At 42.6% G+C, this 18,040-nt stretch overlaps 3 protein-coding genes across 5 annotated transcripts; 2 read left to right on the top strand and 1 right to left on the bottom strand.

The window, feature by feature from the left end:
* Positions 1-1,276: 1,276 nt before the first annotated feature.
* elmod2 (ELMO/CED-12 domain containing 2) lies at positions 1,277-7,034 on the top strand. 3 transcript variants are annotated; one of them, XM_010888336.4, is made up of 9 exons: positions 1,277-1,383; positions 3,031-3,178; positions 4,054-4,082; positions 4,388-4,485; positions 4,699-4,828; positions 4,953-5,086; positions 5,185-5,253; positions 5,387-5,520; positions 5,676-7,034. In XM_010888336.4, exons 2-9 carry the CDS (start codon positions 3,034-3,036, stop codon positions 5,831-5,833), a joined length of 897 nt encoding a protein of 298 aa, XP_010886638.2. In that variant the 5' UTR covers positions 1,277-1,383; positions 3,031-3,033; the 3' UTR covers positions 5,834-7,034. The 3 variants fall into 3 exon arrangements, with proteins under 3 accessions (XP_010886638.2, XP_010886639.2, XP_010886637.2); XM_010888337.4 differs by lacking the exon at positions 1,277-1,383 and adding an exon at positions 1,390-1,561; XM_010888335.4 differs by lacking the exons at positions 1,277-1,383; positions 3,031-3,178 and having other exon boundaries at positions 3,185-4,082.
* Positions 7,035-7,143: 109 nt separating this feature from the next.
* On the bottom strand, positions 7,144-12,775 carry ucp1 (uncoupling protein 1). Its single transcript, XM_010888334.5, has 7 exons — positions 12,615-12,775; positions 11,676-11,812; positions 11,165-11,372; positions 10,445-10,642; positions 9,983-10,084; positions 9,453-9,633; positions 7,144-9,209 (listed from the first exon to the last, which is right to left on the bottom strand). Exons 2-7 carry the CDS (start codon positions 11,799-11,801, stop codon positions 9,095-9,097), a joined length of 930 nt encoding a protein of 309 aa, XP_010886636.1. The 5' UTR covers positions 11,802-11,812; positions 12,615-12,775; the 3' UTR covers positions 7,144-9,094.
* Positions 12,776-14,383: 1,608 nt separating this feature from the next.
* LOC105020956 lies at positions 14,384-17,844 on the top strand. Its single transcript, XM_034290915.1, has 5 exons — positions 14,384-15,312; positions 16,185-16,373; positions 16,462-16,521; positions 16,637-17,575; positions 17,776-17,844. The coding sequence occupies exons 2-5, from the start codon at positions 16,275-16,277 to the stop codon at positions 17,842-17,844; spliced, it is 1,167 nt and encodes a 388-aa protein (XP_034146806.1). The 5' UTR covers positions 14,384-15,312; positions 16,185-16,274.
* Positions 17,845-18,040: the final 196 nt, after the last annotated feature.

Genomic DNA, 18,040 nt, shown 5'->3' on the forward strand with positions numbered 1-18,040 from the left:
TGGTTAAGAAACCATGGAGAGGGGTAGTGCCACACACGTTTTGATTCAACCAAGTGGAAGAACCAGTACAGTCCCTTCAGATAGTATTCAGACCCCTTCCCTTTCGCCGCATTTGTTTTGCATGTGTCCCACCAGTGCTCCCAAAGAAGCAGGTTGGCAGGGTCCAAAACATGTTTAACCTTGCGGCTTAACATTGGCTCTGCTTGGCTACCTCCTATTGGGGCACACAGCTGTTTTTATTGACTTCTGTAACGGTTCCATTCCGAATCACAACTTATTCTGAGACTTTGCTTGATCCAGGCGCCGTCTAGCTCCTCCAAAATGATTTAACAGAAAGAGCAGCATGTAACTAAAGTTTCCTTGGCATAAAAAAAAAAAGTTTGTTCCACAGTAATCGATTCTTGGTCAAGGTCTTCTCATTATTTACATGAGCAATACTGGTTTATCTGTGATCCTTTTATCAGTTCCCTTCTTTTCAAGCAATAAAAAGCTTTGTTGTTGCCTGGTCTGACGAATCTAAGTGGAATCTGTGCTGTTCAGTGCCTGGAGGCCAGATGCTTCTTACTGGAAGTGGTGTTGGAGAGATAGTGGGAGGCATTTTTCCCTTAGCTCTGTTGAATCCCAATGCCCCAGGGGAACAGAAAGTGTTGTTGCCCCTTGTCAGGAAAGTTGTTCTGGTGGCACATTAAAATGATGTTTTATCGTTTGGTAAAGATCCCACCGCATTTATCGTATAAGTTAGAATGTAAACCCCGGTGTCATGGCAGAATATTCAATCTGAGCCTCTTACCAACAGGCCATCTTAGATGCCCAGCATCCTACTGGCTCATGCATTTATTTCTAATCACCATGTAACTATTCCAGAGTTGTTGCTGTAAAAAAAATCACCTGATAAAATGAAGGTAAAAACATCTGACGTTTAGTGGCCTCATAAAAATCCTCTGGAATGCTAGGCATCTATTTAGAAAAGCAAGTTCATTAATTTGTTTTAATTAAAATGGGCATTACCTATTTTTTATAAAATATGTTATGTTTTTGTTATGCCAAGCAAAATGTTTCGTGAAAGATTTATTCAACACAAGCAAGCGTAACATAACAAAGATCTAGACGAATGTCTATTTTATATTTTTCGGATTTTTGTTTTTTTGACAGAATGAATACACTATCTCTGTAAACTACTTGTGTTTACCCCACACTACACCACGGATCGAACACATTATTACCAAGTAAAGAAAGAATGAACATGAGAGCGTTATCTATTGTGCCAATATCACAGACCATCTACATCAGCAACAACGCAATTCCATCAGATTACAGACAACAGGCGGCGCCAAAGGTCCGCTAGTGCAGTTGTTCCTCGCAATTCATTTAAAAGAAGAAGAGGTAGGAATTACTGTTAGCTAGCTAAACGACTTTTTTTTTTTAGCATCAAATGAATATCTTGCTGTTTTAGCTTATCTAAATAATTAGATTTTCTCCTTTCTGAAGTAAATAACTAATGTGACATCTCGTCCTTGCCCTGTTAACTCAATTGCTGGCACACAAATCCTGATTGCTCGAGGTAAATATAGTCAGTAGTAACAGTACCTTTATGGCTAGCCTAGCTTACCTTAGCCAGTACTGTGTAGCTAGCTAACTTTTAAGGAGAAGTTAATAGCTAGCCAGTTAAATGTTTGTCGCTGTATTAACATATTTCTTTGGCCAACCTGCTAGTTAGCACACAGTCCGTTGAACTGCAAACGTTTCAATTACTGATTAGCTAGTTAACTAACCGCTGTTAACGTTAAATAGCTTAAATCTAGCTAGTTGCAGACATCTGTTGAATGCTGTTCCAGGCTAGTCAGTTTCTTGTAACTTGTAAACCAAATGAATGTTGCCGGTCGGCCAACAATTGCCAATTGCGTAAAGACACACATGCTGAAGAAGTAACTCAAATTACAACCTGAAATATAGACTTTTCTTCGTGTGTAAATTTGTTTCTCAATACAACTTCTTACTCGAAACCCAGTGTTCTGTAGCTTAACAGGTACAAATGATTAATTGGCTGAATAAGACCTTTTCTCCCAACCTGGAAATCGTGATATTGGGACTAGTAGTTTCATTTCCATGTAAAGCATACTTTGGAAATATTGAGCAGCAAATGTTTCCCATTACCAATCTCAGATTTGTTGCAAAATTGTAGTCATAGCAACATATTCAGGTCCTCAAAACGGGTACCTAAATTAACAGTATAAATGATTAGACATTTAAAAAATTATGTTATTTGAAAAGGTGGTACAATGGGATGTTTTTCTTCTGAAAGGTTAAACTGGGTTCAGGAATAAGATTCTGTCTGCACAGAATGCCGGTCCCATTTCAGAATTTAATGTAAAAATAAATATAATTCCCTTACTTTCCAATAACATCCTCAAATAGAAGTATTCATTTTCAATAAACATTTGTTTTCGTGACAGTGTACTGAAATGTTACAGTTAGTATTAGCTGTTTTTTCAGTCATGCAATATTCAGTTGAATGAAATGGTGCTGTTCTGTACTATTATTTCATGAATGGGGAGGGTTTGGATTGTGGGTTGGAGAATGTTGTCAAGACGTTGCTTCAAGCCACATCTACATAACTGAAGCCTAAGTTGCTGTTCAAGAGCCTTTTGTGGAAATGTGTCATTCAGTACATAGTAATGAAGCATAGAAAATGTTCACAAACTCACTGTACTCGTGGACATCTTTGTTAAAGCAATTGGCAGTCTGAGGACCAGGTTATACAGTAACTTTCTAGTGATTTATCAGACCTGACCACTAAGGTGTGTCTGATAGGATAGATGTCAAACCACTCCCAGTGAATGCTGGGCTTTACACAGTGGCTAATGATTGTGTTTGGGAGGTCCTACTGTACTTTGAAAATGTAGCTTGAAGGCATCAGTAGCTACCATCCACTGTGTATGTCCTCTGGGATGATTCATTATGGAGTTGTTCATTTGCATTGTGTTGTTTTCGGGAGCTATTGCTGACACGTCCTGTTTGTTTCTGTTTTAGAACATGTTGGGCAGCATCTGGGGATGCTTTTACGCATCCTTCCTTAGGTACTGGCTTAAGTGGTTCATCAGACAGGTGACAGGGAAATGTGAGCTGCAGAGGATATGTGCCGGCTGTAAGCCTGGGGCACCTAGGACAACAAGAGCAGGTATGAGAGATCACCTCAGCCGAGGTGTGTTTTTAATTTTATTTTGTAATGCATTTGGGGCCTCCATTTGGTACCTAATGAACACTCTTATTAGGAAGACATGTTTTGTCACAGTAACTACTTTTCCATCCCACCATTTAACAATTAATTATGTGATTTATAAAAACAAGTCTTGACCAGGCTAATGGAAGAAGGATATTTTGATACGGTATTAACAGAATTGTTTGGTCAGATGGTGGGCCGTTTTTGAGTCTGTACAATAACTGGCAGTGGAAGCAAATATTGATAGAATAGCCATCATACTGAAGCAAACTTTGAGTCAAGCAATGCTTTATGTGATTCACTTTCACTACAACTGGAGTTATCATGCATTTTGTTAAGCTACATATCAAATAACGTGAACGTCACAGTGGGAAAGTGCCTCAGTGATGAATTCAATGCTTTTTTTGCAATGAATATTTAGGGTCTCATTCTGGTGACATGATGATTGATGCGTGGCTACCGTTTGAGAAATTAAAATGATTGTGCTCTTATCCATTCTAATCTCATCCTGTAACCTATCAGCACTGAAACTGTTTTTGTGACAATTATTGATAGAGTGGAAAATGCCATGTGAACAGAACCTTTTTTTTTTATTATTTGTACAAAACATGAGCAAAAAAATACCTTCATGTGTACTACAGTGTCACATTTCTTATTTTATATCCTCAACAAGCAAGATTTGTCAAAAACACTGTCTGAGCATTGCACGTTTTCTTTCTGTGGATTCACGGAATGGTTGTCTCACGTGGATTTCTGGCACCAGTTGGATGGAAGCCTAATTGGTGATCATTCAGAAGAAAATGTAACCTCTCATTTGCTTTGTCTTAATTCAGAATACTCCCTCAAGAACTCCAAATCCCTGGTAAGCATTGTAAATCATTCCATTACCTTGATAGTCTCATCTAGTCAGCCGTGTCTTCAAGGCATTCCTGTTCGTCATCCAGACCAATCCTTTTAACCCACTCAACAGATCCATAGGTCACTGTCCTGGTATCTGTTATTCTCGTTATGCTAAGCACATTCTAGCAACACTATACGGTGTTCAGAGGGGTCAGCGTAGGGCCGTTTCATCGTCTGACCTTAATGCTCATCATCAGCGGTGTGACTGAGTAATCTGTCAGCGACCAAGCCAAGCCCGTCTTAGTTTATACCACTCCCTCTCATCAGGTCTTAAGATTGGCTTTGGAGGTAGAGGAGGACGGTGTGGATCAGTATCTCGATCTCATCGTGAGGGAGAAGAATGTCAAAACCCAGAAGGATCCGACGTAAGTCTGAAAAAACTAGAATTATCTTCGCCTTTTGTTTTGTTCTGTAGCCTAGCGGTCACAGAGTCTAGCTGTGAGGGGTTCCTAGATTGAATCCCTGAGTTGGCTCGCTCTGTCTCTGAAACAGACCGTTAACCCTCACTTGTTTAACCATTTCAGTGTGGTAAATCTTTTTTCCTTTATTATTTTTTTTTTACTGTGTGTGTCTCTTAGGTTTAAGATACATCTTAAGGTGTGCCTTTTACAAATAACGGGATACCGGAACTTATTTGAATCCGTGGAAGAGTTGAGGAAGGAAACTTTTGACTCTGATAAAGTAGAACATGAGGAAATGCTTTTAAAGGTACTACAGGATTTGTATATCAATGATCAGCATAAAGAAATCTCATGTGTTTTAAGCATTCAATATCCATCAGAATTTGAATGTAAGTATATTAACAGGAATGGGCTTGTGTCTGACTGTTCAGTTATGGGACCTGCTGATGCCTGACACCAAACTAGAGTCCAGAGTTACCAAGCAGTGGGGTGACATTGGTTTCCAAGGTGATGACCCCAAGACAGACTTCCGAGGAATGGGCATGTTGGGACTGACGAACCTTGCGTGAGTAATGGCGTCCGGGTGGGTGCCCTTGCTCCATATCGTTCTGACCAGTTATTTTCTTACGTTTGGACTGTTTTAACTGTTACTGTTCATCCCAGGTTCTTCAGTGAGCACTACACCGAGGAGGCCCGGCAGGTGCTGTCCCACGCCAACCATCCCAACCTGGGGTAGGTTGTGATTCATTCTGCATTTATGGAGCCGACTGGCATGTTCTTGATATTTCAGCGTCCTCAGGCCTTACCAGTTGATGGCATGTCCAACATGGTACCGTCAGAGCAAATCTTTCGTGTCTCGTTTCAGGTACTCTTACGCCATAGTGGGCATTAACCTGACGGAGATGGCCTACAGTCTACTGAAGAGTGGTGCTCTCAAACCCCACTTCTACAACACCGTGTCGGGGAGACCCGAGCTGCAGCACTTTCACCAGCTGTACTGTGAGTGACGGCAACACATCGCCACCGTGACCGCGCAGTCTGTCAGCGAGCTCGTCCCGTCTGAGGAGTCTTTCCCCGGCAGGAGGGGCTGGCCCGTCAGCGTGGTCGTGTCGTCCGGGATGAACCGCTAACGTCCTGTCTTGTGTCCTCCCCAGGTTACCTGGCCTACCAGTTTGATAGGTTCTGGGTTGAGGAGAAGCCCGCGAGCATAATGGAGTTCAACCACTACAGGGAGAAGTTCCACGACCAGATTAAGATCCAGCTACTGGACCCGGCCGTCGGCCTCATCCTGACGGGCCATTGGAAGAAGTAACCAACCACGTGACGGGAACTTTTCAATCCCGGTTGGGGCGACCTTCTCCTTGACATGCTACCAGGACCTTTTGAGTTTGCTTTGAGTTTTATCTTAATTTAGTTTCAACAATCCTTTTTCATTTTCATGGAGTTTCTACAGTGAAATATTTACATTGACTTTTTGTAAGCCAATTAAATGACCAGCTTTTGGCTTTGGATAAACTGGAATGTAGATTTTTATCAGTATTCATGAATTCCAATGATTTCTAAATGAAATGACACATTTACCTATCCAAAAAATAGCTGTCAATTTCCCATAATATAAGACGTTCAAAAGGGCAGCGCAAGCACAGACCAATTAGAAAAGAGCAGCGTGTGCACGGACCAATTAGATAGGCGCAAAGTGTGCACAGACCAATTCGTAAAGAGCAGCATGTGTACGGACCAATTACAAAAGAGCAGCATGTGCACGGACCAGCATGTGCGCACACCACAGACCAAAATACATCTGTTCTTCTTTGGTCTGTTCTCCATGGATCATTCCAGCCAAAGCCATAGCAATATAGAACAGGAGACTGGAATTCAACACTGCCTCATAAAATGACCATTCTGTAAAAAATAAAAAAGGGAAATAAAGTGTTGGGCTGCCGTAGTGATGGGTCATTGATTGGCTGTGTGTGACTTCTGTAGACTGGGGGGGACGTTGTTTCAGAGAAAATGGAGATTGGACAATAATATTAACTGTCTGAGGGCTATGGTTGATGTCAAACTCGATGTCAGGAGCTATCTTGCATGTATTTAAAGCGTTGCCTACTTGGTTCTTGTATATGTCGTTCTTGCTCAGGAATCAAATATTTATATCCAGAGTGAAACATTCTTTGTAGACAAAAAAATAATTGAATAATTTGTGTTTACCTTATACTCAGTAGTTGTACATCTCACCAGACAAATGTAGCTCTGTGCATGTTTTAATGCGTTTCAAGTGATACCGTCATTGTCAGCACATTTCAACAGGTGGTGCTCGGATCACACTCGTGACAACACCGCCATGGATTTCACACGTTAGTACAGTATTGTATGCACTAAAACGGACCTTGTATTTTGTCTTATTTATATGCGCTGTGTCCTGCTGTTTGAAGATTTGTAATTTTGTAGACACAGTATGGATACCGTTACGACTGACAAGTGCCCAGTGTTAATAAATTTAACTTCTGATGTGATATCTTCTGACTGATTTTCTGTTACATTGTCTGGTGTCAGCCAAGAAGATAAAAACAAAGTGGGTTATAAAATTCAAAGTTTGGATATTGAATCAAATAACTTAGGAGGTTAGAGCATAGATTCTAGCTTTTATTTGAAGGTATTTTTGTACATACTGGTTTCACATTATACAAATGACAACACTCCACTATTTTAGGGCACCAAAAGTATTGGCACAGATTAATGTCCAGATGTACAACCTGCAAAGTATTTATTTGGTAGCTATCCTTAGTATGAGGTAATAGCCTGAAGACCCCCTAAAAGCTGAGTATTTTCTCAGGTGATTCTTCACCTGGCCTGTACGGCAGCCATCTTCAGTTGTTGGGAGGTATTTTGGCCTCATTTTCAGCAAATGAAAGGTACGTTCAGTTGGATTTAAATCAGGAGATTGACTTGCCCAACCAAGAACTTCCCAATTGGCCTCAAATATGCTCTTGCAAGCATGGCAGTATATCTCAGGGTCACAGTCTTGTGTCCTGAGTTTATTCTGTAATAAAGATGTTTCTATACAATTAATTGTGCTGCGGCTATTGGCAGTTGCATTATCAATGAAGACAAGTGAGCCAGTTGTTCTAGTGGCAGCCATGCTTGTCCATAACCCTCTCTCCACCATGATTTGGAGATGAGGTGGTACGCTGTGGCTCTCTGACATTTCCCTTTATCTCTCTACCTCCTGTCATCATTCTAACGCGTTAATCTTTGTCTCATCCGTCAAAAAGGTCCTTTTCATGATCTCCACAGGATTCATGGTCATTTTTAGCAAACTGTAACCTGGCCGTCCTGTTTTTGAGGCCTACTAATGGTTTGCACCTTGTATTGTAACCATTGTTATTCTGCTGGTCCACGCCTACCTTCTGGAGAATGTTCCAGTCAGTTTCTTTTCATGACCTTGCCCACTGTTGTTGGGATGCCTTAGATTTTGGCTATGTTCTGAGTGGTTATTTATGATTGTTATAATGGCTCCTTAAATAGTACTGATACCTCTTTGATCCTCACCTCATCAGACACTGCAGGAGTTTCATGCGTCCTAGAGTGAAGACTAGACATCGACAGCCGTCTCTACACAAATTGTGTGACGGAACACACCTGGCTAACCAACAATACCTGTCCAGCAAATTTCCCAATACGTCGGCCGCCCTGAAACAAGAGGACAGTGCGTGCGTAGGGCTGGTTTCACAGAAAATGCATAGTCCTCGCCAAAAGAAAATTTTGCTCAATCGGGAATCTTCATTGAAACTTTTTTTGGTTGTTGTCCAAGACAAGTCTTAATCTGTGTCTGACAAAACCGGCCCAACGTGTGGTCATTTCTCAGTGGTGAAGCCAATTGTCAGTTTATGAGGATAGAGCCAAAAAAAAACTAACGACAAAATGCCTACCGTCCCAATAATTATGGAGCACCATTTTATGCAACTGTTAGTGGTCTGTGAGGACTTGGTTGAGACATCTGGGCCAAAGTGGACAGCAAGGTCAAAATAAATAACACTAGGGAGAGAAAATATATTCACCCAGGAAAGTCCTTTTCTCATACTTGGTGTTCAGAGCAATAAGCCACATCGCGGAGTAAAAGCTAAATTCAGGTTAAGAAAACATTCAGTGCAATAAGCCAAATGCAGTGTCGATGGACCTTAAATGCACTTTTCATTACTCCTTTTTTAACAAAGGATTCCTAATTAAATATTCTTCCAGTCAAACCAATGGGAACCTCATGATTTAACATGATAATTGCTGTGGATGCTGGTAGTCTGTTGTACTGCAGCAGTGTGAACAGCACACTCACCAGAAACGGTCCCCCACAGTTTTACATTGAAACTGTGGGGGGAAATAATGATATCACTAATGTATGCATTCAAAAATCATTCCCCAAAGTTTTTTCGCCCAAGGTATTTGCAGAACAAATAAAATTTCAGTTTAAATTTGGAGAATCCCCTAAAGATTGTCCAGTATTGTCTGGGTCCCATTCAGGTTTGTGAGTTTTGTTAAATCCATTGCAAAGTGCTCTTCATTGCTGCTGGAAACAAAATTAACTTCTCTCTTCAATCTTCTTCTTTCCTAACATCATCAGTCTCTTGAGCTGCTCAAAAGACACAAACATCACAACGTTCCAGGAGCCCAGCCTCAGAAACGAGGGCACAAAGCTGGAACGAGAGAGGAGAAATTAAACATTAGTCTACGGGAAAGACCTCGCTAAAGATCCCTCTTGATTCTTTCCTGAAAGCAGCTAAATCGATATGTTGTTGTGGAAAAATGTAGGCCTTTAAAAAACAACACACATCCAACCGCTTAGTCCAACAAAACTGACGCTTGTTTTGTCCAGGCCCGGTCACTAGGGACAAAGGTCTGTTTACACAGTTGGTGCAGGTGACGGTCTGTGAGCTCACCCTTTATAGAAGGCCGTAGGACCCTCTTTGGTGGCCATGACCCAGGCACAGTTGATGGCACTCTTGTACTGGCCCGGTGGGGAGTTCATGTACCGCGTCTTCACCACATCCACCGGAGAGGCGATGCACGTTGTAACAAACCCGGCGCCGAACGCCGACGTGAAATGGCACGGGAGGTTATCTGTGCGTTAAAGAACCCGTTTTGAAACAGCACCATGGAGATTTCAATGGCACTGTTGTAAAAGATTAATGCAGGCACTAAAGTTCATTGTCAAGTAGTGTCAGGTGGTACCTTGTAAATACCCAACACTAAATATCTCTGTTTTATGCTGATATGTCGTGAAGGGTGCAATAAAGCCTCCTAAGATAATTGGTACATTTACGATGCACAATTCATAACTGGAAAGAACAACTATTATTTGGAATGGACATTAAGTACCAGCATGCATTAGACAGAGCCGAAGGGTGTGTGCCTATCTGTCCAATCAGCGGTCTTACTATGACCATATGCACCGATCCCACCCACTTACCTGACAACAGGTTGTGCCTGAGAATAGCCTCCTTGATGAGGTCATAGGTCACCAGCTCTGTGCAGTTGACCAGTGCGTTCCTGGTGATGTTGGGTAAACAGCCTGGTGTGAACAAGGAGCATGATGATTGGGTGATGCCACCGATCATTGTTCTGGAATTTACCCACAAGTCTATGGAAATCCATATCCATGGAAAGCACAGCAACCTTCTGCAAAGCTAAGCATGATTTTTCGATTCATTTGGGAAAAGTAGAATACATATATTCTACTTGTGCTTCTTATTGTTTTTATTGATAGGTTATGGATTGTATGTAAGCACTTCACCATAAAGACTACACCTGTTGTTGTCAGCGCATAAGATACAATTTTTGTGTCTTAAATATGTGTTTTCCAAGCCCTGACCTGTGATGTTGTTGCGATAACAAAGATGGGTAATCTATGATTAAAAGCCACATTACGTACCTTTCCAGAGCCCACGGATTCCCTCGTGGTTAAATATCTGTTTGTAGGCCTGCATGGTTCCAGTGTAGCGGCGAGCCACCCCGGTTAGGTTGACCTGGGCCTGGAAGCGAACCTTAACCACATCTGTGGGCTGGGCGAACGACACGGCCATGGCCCCCGTGGTGCAGCCGGCCAGAATACGTATACCCACATTTGCAGCTGGGATAGGATGGGGGGGGGGGAGTGGGATAGGATGTGGGGGAGAGTGGGATAGGATGTGGGGGAGAGTGGGATAGGATGTGGGGGAGAGTGGGATAGGATGGGGGTAGAATGGGATAGGATGGGGGGAGAATGGGATAGGATGGGGGGAGAATGGGATAGGATGGGGGGAGAATGGGATAGGATGGGGGTAGAATGGGATAGGATGGGGGGAGAATGGCATAGGATGGGGGGAGAATGGCATAGGATGGGGGGAGAATGGCATAGGATGGGGGGAGAATGGCATAGGATGGGGGGAGAATGGCATAGGATGAAGACAGGAACAGCTATTAAAGGGGAAACTGTGTTACCGTGACAAAAAAGCACGGTTCAAGTAACATTCTAAGAACCTCTGATGAACAGGTCAGGTGTTATTAAAAGCACGCCAATTATAATCATAATTTACTACAAAATCCATCAGAATGAAAATGAAACGACGGCTAGTAACGGTGTACAGTGCCCCCGCTGCTCGTGGTCACTCACTGTCCACTCCGCCAGAGTAAAAGTTCTTGACGTTGTCGTAGAAGCCAATTCGGATGGAGGCGAAGCACATCTGTCTCTGCAGGCCCGCCACCAGACCGTTGTACAGCGCCCTGGGCCCCTCCGTCCGGATCATGGTACTGATTGTCCCAAACACCCCCCGGTAGCGGATGCCCTTGGTGGCCTCCGACGCCACTTTCTCTCCCTGAATCTGGGGTTCATAGTTAGCGTTACAGGGGGTCCCCAGAACTACATTGTCAATGGTTTGGCTGCCAACAGGTCTCAGTGCTTTTTTTTTTTTTACAGGTCCCATAATTGTCAGTGTCATGGGAGGTCCCTATGATAACCAGGGAGTTTTCACAAGTATTAAGCTTCCCAGAAAAGCACGAAGGCCGACTTCACAACACTCACAGAAGCCTCTCCGCTGAGCAATTGAACACAGTGGAATGCAGACAAGTTACCCGGCACGTCAGATATAGGAGTTCAGGGCAGTGGTGGGGCAATGAACCAGTACCTGCAGTCTGACTTTGGCTGTGTCCAGAGGAAAGGTGATGAGGTCAGCGATGCAAGCCGCTGTCCCAGCACTCAGGAACTTCACCCCAAGTGTAGGGGGTGTATCGGAGGGTTTCATTCCCACCATGGTCCTTGGTTCTACAGGAAGTGAGGGAGGCAGAGAGATGGATGGCAATGCTTGTACAGTACAATATGTTAATGCTGGGATTCGGGAACATGCTGTGATACTGGTCTTGAGTGACTTTGGGGATTCATTTATTTATTTGGTTTCTAAATTGCAATAGTCTGTCCTGTGTGAATTTGTTCTGGCAGGAGGGAGTTAGTGATATTTGAAAATGTTGATAATCTATAAAACGAACCAGATCAAACAAACAAAAGTGATGGATCAGTGGGTTGCACCAACAGGGACTGAATGACACTCTTCAACTTGGTTGTCATTGTTAACCTATGAATGTTGCATCAAACTACTTTTAGATAAAATCTTGGTCAAATGTAGTCCCTCTTACGTAAAGATGCATTTAATTCAAACCAAAATCCCAGTTATCTATGTTGTTCAACTGTTTTAATAAATGTAGATATGTAAATTTCCAAAAGATTTCATCCAGAAAAATCTTAAATGCCGCCTACTGCCACTGGAGGGCGTAACATTGAGTAAATGTCAGTGAGGCCACGTGCTGCATATTAAGAGTGTTATAATAATTTCACGAAAAAGTGCAATCGCAAGAAATTTCACTTTTAATTTGAAGCACAAACTCTCTTGGCTTTGCTAGCAAGCAAACAATTATCAGACCCATGGATTTTCATATGGCCCTGGCAATGACCTGTGCTGATTGGTTTCCATAATGACTCCATCATGACACAGGTAACCAATCACAGTTTAAAGACTTAAACTTTGATTAACTAATCCAGTTTTTAAAAATGTTGGTTTAAGAGTACTTACATTGAAAATAATCCAGTGGATTCAGTTCCTTCTTTGACTAGTAAAATCGGTTCACGTCTGGATGTCAAAGGCCAGGTATTAATCCCAGGGAACCTCTGAAAAAAAGTACCTGAACAAACTGAAAAGTGTCTGTGCATCTCTGTCATTGTATTTATATATTTTGCTGACTGGTCCCACAGAGAGGCGTTACTGTGTTATGGAGTAAGGATCAAACCAAAGTCCACTCCCAGTCAAGACAATCAATATCCAATTCATCGTCACAGCTACATCCACCTGCCACCACTTGGGAGAAGCAGCAGGTTTACCGGGACATTTTGTCACCGCAAACAGAAATGGCAAACACATTCCTCCCACCGGAATGCGACAATGTCGACGTCTCATTTTGTAATAATAAAAGACGACGCCCCCGTTGCCGTAAAAAGCCCCCCCCCCCCAAAAAAACGTCTATGGTTATTTCAACACTCCGTGTTGTTAAAAACCCATTCTTAACTACCACGTTCTTAACGGGAACACAGGACACATTTTCACATTTATGTAGACCGACATTAAAACCAGACATATCAGTAGCATGAAGTTGGTGAGGATGGGTTAGCTGGGTGTTATCAAGTCACACAGAGACTTCTACCCATAACACCAGCAACACTGCAGGGCCCCAGTCATAAAGGGAGAGGCTCGTCTCATCTCTCATCCAATAGGAGTTAGGAGTGAGGGTGACGGGCATGGAGTCCGAGAGTGATTTGGCTAACAACCAGATGCACGGCAGTTAATGCTGTCAAAACGGCCGCTGCTCTTTCTGATGTGATTAGGACAAACCAGGGGAGATCTGGCAGAAGATAAAAAAAAAAAAAAAAAAAGGAAAAGCATTTTTAGCATCTTGCACTGGCTTAAACAGGCTGCACCAACCCAGCACGTTTTCATTGGTTTGCCCAGGCTAGCAGCTACATTAATTCTCCACAATAAATTGTCACTATGCGAAATGTTGTATTTTTTCTTAGGGACCTATGTATGAGAGCGTCTTTGAATGGGCTAACGTCCCAGAAAAGTTCAAATGGGATTTCAGATTGATGGAAAGAGTTTACCTTCTGTTAAAAATGCTGAGTTGAACGAAGTGGGAGGGTTTGTGACGTGATCTAGTGACTGAAGTTCAAAGGGGTGCTGATAAGAGAGTTTCTCCATAACAGGGTGTTTTCCCTCTCACTTTTCTCTCTCTCTCTCTCTCTCTCTCTCTCTCTCAATATCTCCCCAGCTTAGCTACATAGTAGAGAGGAACCTTGTTATGTAAAACATTAAGGACTTAGGAAACATGGACCCTAGTCTCTGTCAATGAAAGAATCCTTATCTAGCCTCACCAGCCAGGTTCATGGTAAAAACAGACAAATGTTTCGGGGTCATTGTTTGGCTTAAGCACGATGCTAATCAAATAATCATTACGTCTGAACTACCTTACAATGCACACAGGCACTGGGGAGAATAGTGTAAAGAAACAGAAAGCCAGAGTAGTCATTTAATAGACAGCCCAATTTGTAATTTTAACAACAGAGCTCCTTAAAATACTGAGTGTTTGACATTCTGATGACCTTTCTGCGGTACACGACATTCTGGGATCAACTGTATTACATAATAACTGCAGTAAAAAGACAGACCAGTTACAACAAGACCCATTCAACCGAATCCATTATTAAAGCGTTTTTAATGGATTAATAATTGCCAGATACGGACTCTGCCCCCCCCCCCACCCCACCCCACCCCCCTTCACGCCCAGTGTCATCAGAGCAGCACAGCAACGGCATATCACAGAGAAATCTCCCCAAAGGCCTTCACAAACCACCTTCATGTGACAACGTCTCACTCCATTTTTGCATCCCTAACAACAAGGAGGGCTCGCTGAACCGCACAGACGTTATCCAATAAGACCTTCTCTATTTTTTCCACCGTGGCGATGGTGTGGTCCGACATACACAGGGAATTGGGTCTGTTTCTGGAATGTTCTCTTCTCCAGCAGAGAGTGGTCTGCCTCCACCTGTAATGACAGAATGATATGGATTTCACACTTATATTATTTGCTTCACTGGTGCATGTCTGTTAGAACACTGGGGTCAAATGGGACATTGCTAAAATGTGGCACGGGATTTTTTTATTCTCTACTTTGTAATTAGCTGAAATTGTATGGGACACTTGAATTCCTGCCTATTGTACAGACAACTTACAAGCAGTTACACTGAAACAAAATCTAAAACCAACAGCAGTCTGAGGGTATATAGAGCAATGGTAAAAACTAAGAAGAATGGAGAAATACCACCTTTTGGAGTGTTCAGACAATGTGTACAGGAGTGGCAAATAAATAACTGATAAAGGGAAGATGCAACTAGAAGTTATTATACTTCTTACTATTTTATTCAGCACATTTGTTGTAAGGAAAGCCCTTTACAAATACAATTGTTATTATTTTTATTTGTATTCCATTCCAGTCCCTGGAATTTCCATCCCAGTCCTTGGAATTAACCAACCTCATTCCAAATGTCAACTCTACCAAGAATCCAAACATTCTGAGAACTCGTGAGGCTTGAATTGTTTCCATGGATATTGTTCTTATGCTTTATTGTGACACAGATTAGAATGCATCATCTTTATACGTAAAGCAGAGGTGCGCACTATTTGGATTTCAGTGAGTTAAGGAAGGGATTTGAAGACAGTTGAGGTAAGGTTGTTGCCCGATATTGTTTCATTGTTGGATAGTTTATTAGTTAGACTAATTAAGAAACACCTTTGTCGTATATCACATGTATATCTTAATTAGGTAATTGTTAAATAATTGTTTTGTTGTTTATGTTGTTTGTGTAAAACTGACTGATCAGATATTTTGTGAGCTAGCTTGACATTTATTCATATTGGTCAAAGGACTGGACCCGTTCTTTCTAGTCATCAATTTGGATTTTGGCTAGTAGATGAGATTGAAAAGGTTTTTCACAATTTCAAAATGTAATGTAAAATGGTTCCTTCCTCTCAGAGGTCATGTTGCCAATAGCAACTATAATCATGTAATCTTAAACAGTCAATACAAACATCAGGTAACTTCAGGCATCACAATTTGTGTGGAGTGGAGGTATATGTAAGAATGTTTTAAAGAAAACAAAAGGGTTGAAGGGGTTGTACAGCAGGATGTTATGTTACAGAAGTAACACTTCTCTGGTAGAAATGTATTTTATAGAACATGGTAGGAAATAAATAATTATCTATCTATACCGTCTAAAAGAAGGTATAGTGATTGTAATTTCAGTTAAAGGAAGCAGATTCAAGCAGCCCAACTCTTTTTCACCGTTTCACTCCCTCCATCTGTCATTGTGGGCATTTTAGGAATATCTAGAGATCATTCAATGTATTGGATTCACATTTGGGGTTGTGCTTTATTTAATCAATCACACAAGATTCATACAACCTTAGCCAGATAGAATCTGTGAATGCTTTTGGAGACTACTGGGATACTGTTGCTATTCTACTATTGTTACATGGTCTTAGAATGCATCATTCTAATGCTTAAAATGTGTTTATATTACAATTGTGTTCTTGTAGATTAATCAATAGCTAAATATGCAATCAATAAAACAACAAGTGGAGGAGATCAGAACGGAGAGACTGTGATTAGAAGAACTGCAGAAACGAATGGAAGAAGAGATCCTGTTGAAGAAAGGGAAGAGTCTGATGGAGGAAGGGATTCATCTAAAGGAGGAGGGGAAGCTTATCAATTCCCCGCGGAACAAGGTGAGAGACAAATCATCCGTCAATCGGTCAGTTAATTATAACGAATGAAATGGTTTTGTGCTTATGATGTATACTTCATGTTTCACAGAACATTCAAATCCCTGAATCTGGGTGTTCTGAGTCTCACCTCCTAAACCTTCCGAGATGTGTGAGTGACTGTTTTTATTAAACGCCTACAGTCCCCAGTCCAATCTGTGCATCTAAACAGTACAAAAATACATTTGGCTCTATTACTCACCACACTGTGATATTCTGTGTTCCAGATGGACGTACGGTACCCATTTGTACCAATGGTAAGGTTCTCAGTGAGTGGGACTCATGTTGTGGAACTTCTGACCCCAGCTCAGACAAATGATGGCCCAGATGTCTGGTCCTGCGGAGATCATAATGAAGACTGCACCTGCAGAGACCATACCCCTGCTCCATCACCAGCCCCGAAGAGATATGATGGCCTAAGTGTCTGGGTCTGTAGAGATGGGAATGGAGACTGCACCTGCAGAGACCATACCACGGCTCCATCCCCAGCCCTGAAGAGATATGACAGTCTAAGTGTCTGGGCCTGTAGAGATGGGAATGGAGACTGCACCTGTAGAGGCCATACCACTGCTCCATCCCCAGCCCCGGAGAGATATGATGGCCTAAGTGCCTGGGCCTGTAGAGATATGAACGGAGATTGCACCTGCAGAGACCATACCATGGCTCCATCCCCAGCCCTGAAGAGATATGACGGTCTAAGTGTCTGGGCCTGTAGAGATGGGAATGGAGACTGCACCTGTAGAGGCCATACCCCTGCTCCATCACCAGCCCTAATTCAATTTGATGGCCCAAGTGTCTGGGCCTGTAGAGATATGAACGGAGATTGCACCTGCAGAGGCCATACCACTGCTCCATCCCCAGCCCCGAAGAGATATGATGGCCAAAGTGTCTGGGCCTGTAGAAATGAGAATGGAGACTGCACCTGCAGAGGCCATACCACTGCTCCATCACCAGCCCTAATTCAATTTGATGGCCCAAGTGTCTGGGCCTGTAAAGATATGAATGGAGAGTTCACCTGCAGAGGCCATACCCTTGCTCCATCATCAGCCCCAATTCAATTTGATGGCCCAAGTGTCTGGGCCTGTAGAGATATGAACGGAGATTGCACCTGCAGAGGCCATACCACTGCTCCATCCCCAGCCCCGAAGAGATATGATGGCCAAAGTGTCTGGGCCTGTAGAAATGAGAATGGAGACTGCACCTGCAGAGGCCATACCACTGCTCCATCACCAGCCCTAATTCAATTTGATGGCCCAAGTGTCTGGGCCTGTAAAGATATGAATGGAGAGTTCACCTGCAGAGGCCATACCCTTGCTCCATCATCAGCCCCAATTCAATTTGATGGCCTAAGTGTCTGGGCCTGTAGAGATATGAATGGAGACTGCACCTGCAGAGACCATACCCCTGCTCCATCACCAGCCCCAAAGAGATATGATGGCCAAAGTGTCTGGGCCTGTAAAGATATGAATGGAGAGTTCCCCTGCAGAGGCCATACCCCTGCTCCATCATCAGCCCAAATTCAATTTGATGGCCCAAGTGTCTGGGCCTGTAGAGATATGAACAAAGATTGCACCTGCAGAGGCCATACCCCTGCTCCATCACCAGCCCCGAAGAGATTTGATGGCCAAAGT

Source organism: Esox lucius, chromosome 25 (genome assembly GCF_011004845.1).
Source record: "Esox lucius isolate fEsoLuc1 chromosome 25, fEsoLuc1.pri, whole genome shotgun sequence".
NCBI classification, from domain to species: domain Eukaryota; kingdom Metazoa; phylum Chordata; class Actinopteri; order Esociformes; family Esocidae; genus Esox; species Esox lucius.

Bases quoted from the DNA above. Each gene is read 5' to 3' on its own strand.
- LOC105020956 (XM_034290915.1), top strand. From the start codon at position 16,275: ATGGAAGAAGAGATCCTGTTGAAGAAAGGGAAGAGTCTGATGGAGGAA. The intron at 16,522-16,636 runs GTGAGTGACTGT...TCTGTGTTCCAG, and splicing joins TCCTAAACCTTCCGAGATGT to ATGGACGTACGGTACCCATT. The intron at 17,576-17,775 runs GTCTGGGCCTGT...CTGGGCCTGTAG, and splicing joins AGAGATATGATGGCCAAAGT to AGATATGAATGGAGACTGCA.
- ucp1 (XM_010888334.5), bottom strand. From the start codon at position 11,801: ATGGTGGGAATGAAACCCTCCGATACACCCCCTACACTTGGGGTGAAG. The intron at 11,373-11,675 runs GTACTGGTTCAT...TATGAACCCCAG, and splicing joins CAGCCAAAGTCAGACTGCAG to ATTCAGGGAGAGAAAGTGGC. The intron at 9,210-9,452 runs GTGAGCTCACAG...CTCTCGTTCCAG, and splicing joins CCTACGGCCTTCTATAAAGG to CTTTGTGCCCTCGTTTCTGA.
- elmod2 (XM_010888335.4), top strand. From the start codon at position 3,849: ATGTGTACTACAGTGTCACATTTCTTATTTTATATCCTCAACAAGCAA. The intron at 4,083-4,387 runs GTAAGCATTGTA...CCCTCTCATCAG, and splicing joins TCAAGAACTCCAAATCCCTG to GTCTTAAGATTGGCTTTGGA. The intron at 5,521-5,675 runs GTGAGTGACGGC...TGTCCTCCCCAG, and splicing joins GCACTTTCACCAGCTGTACT to GTTACCTGGCCTACCAGTTT.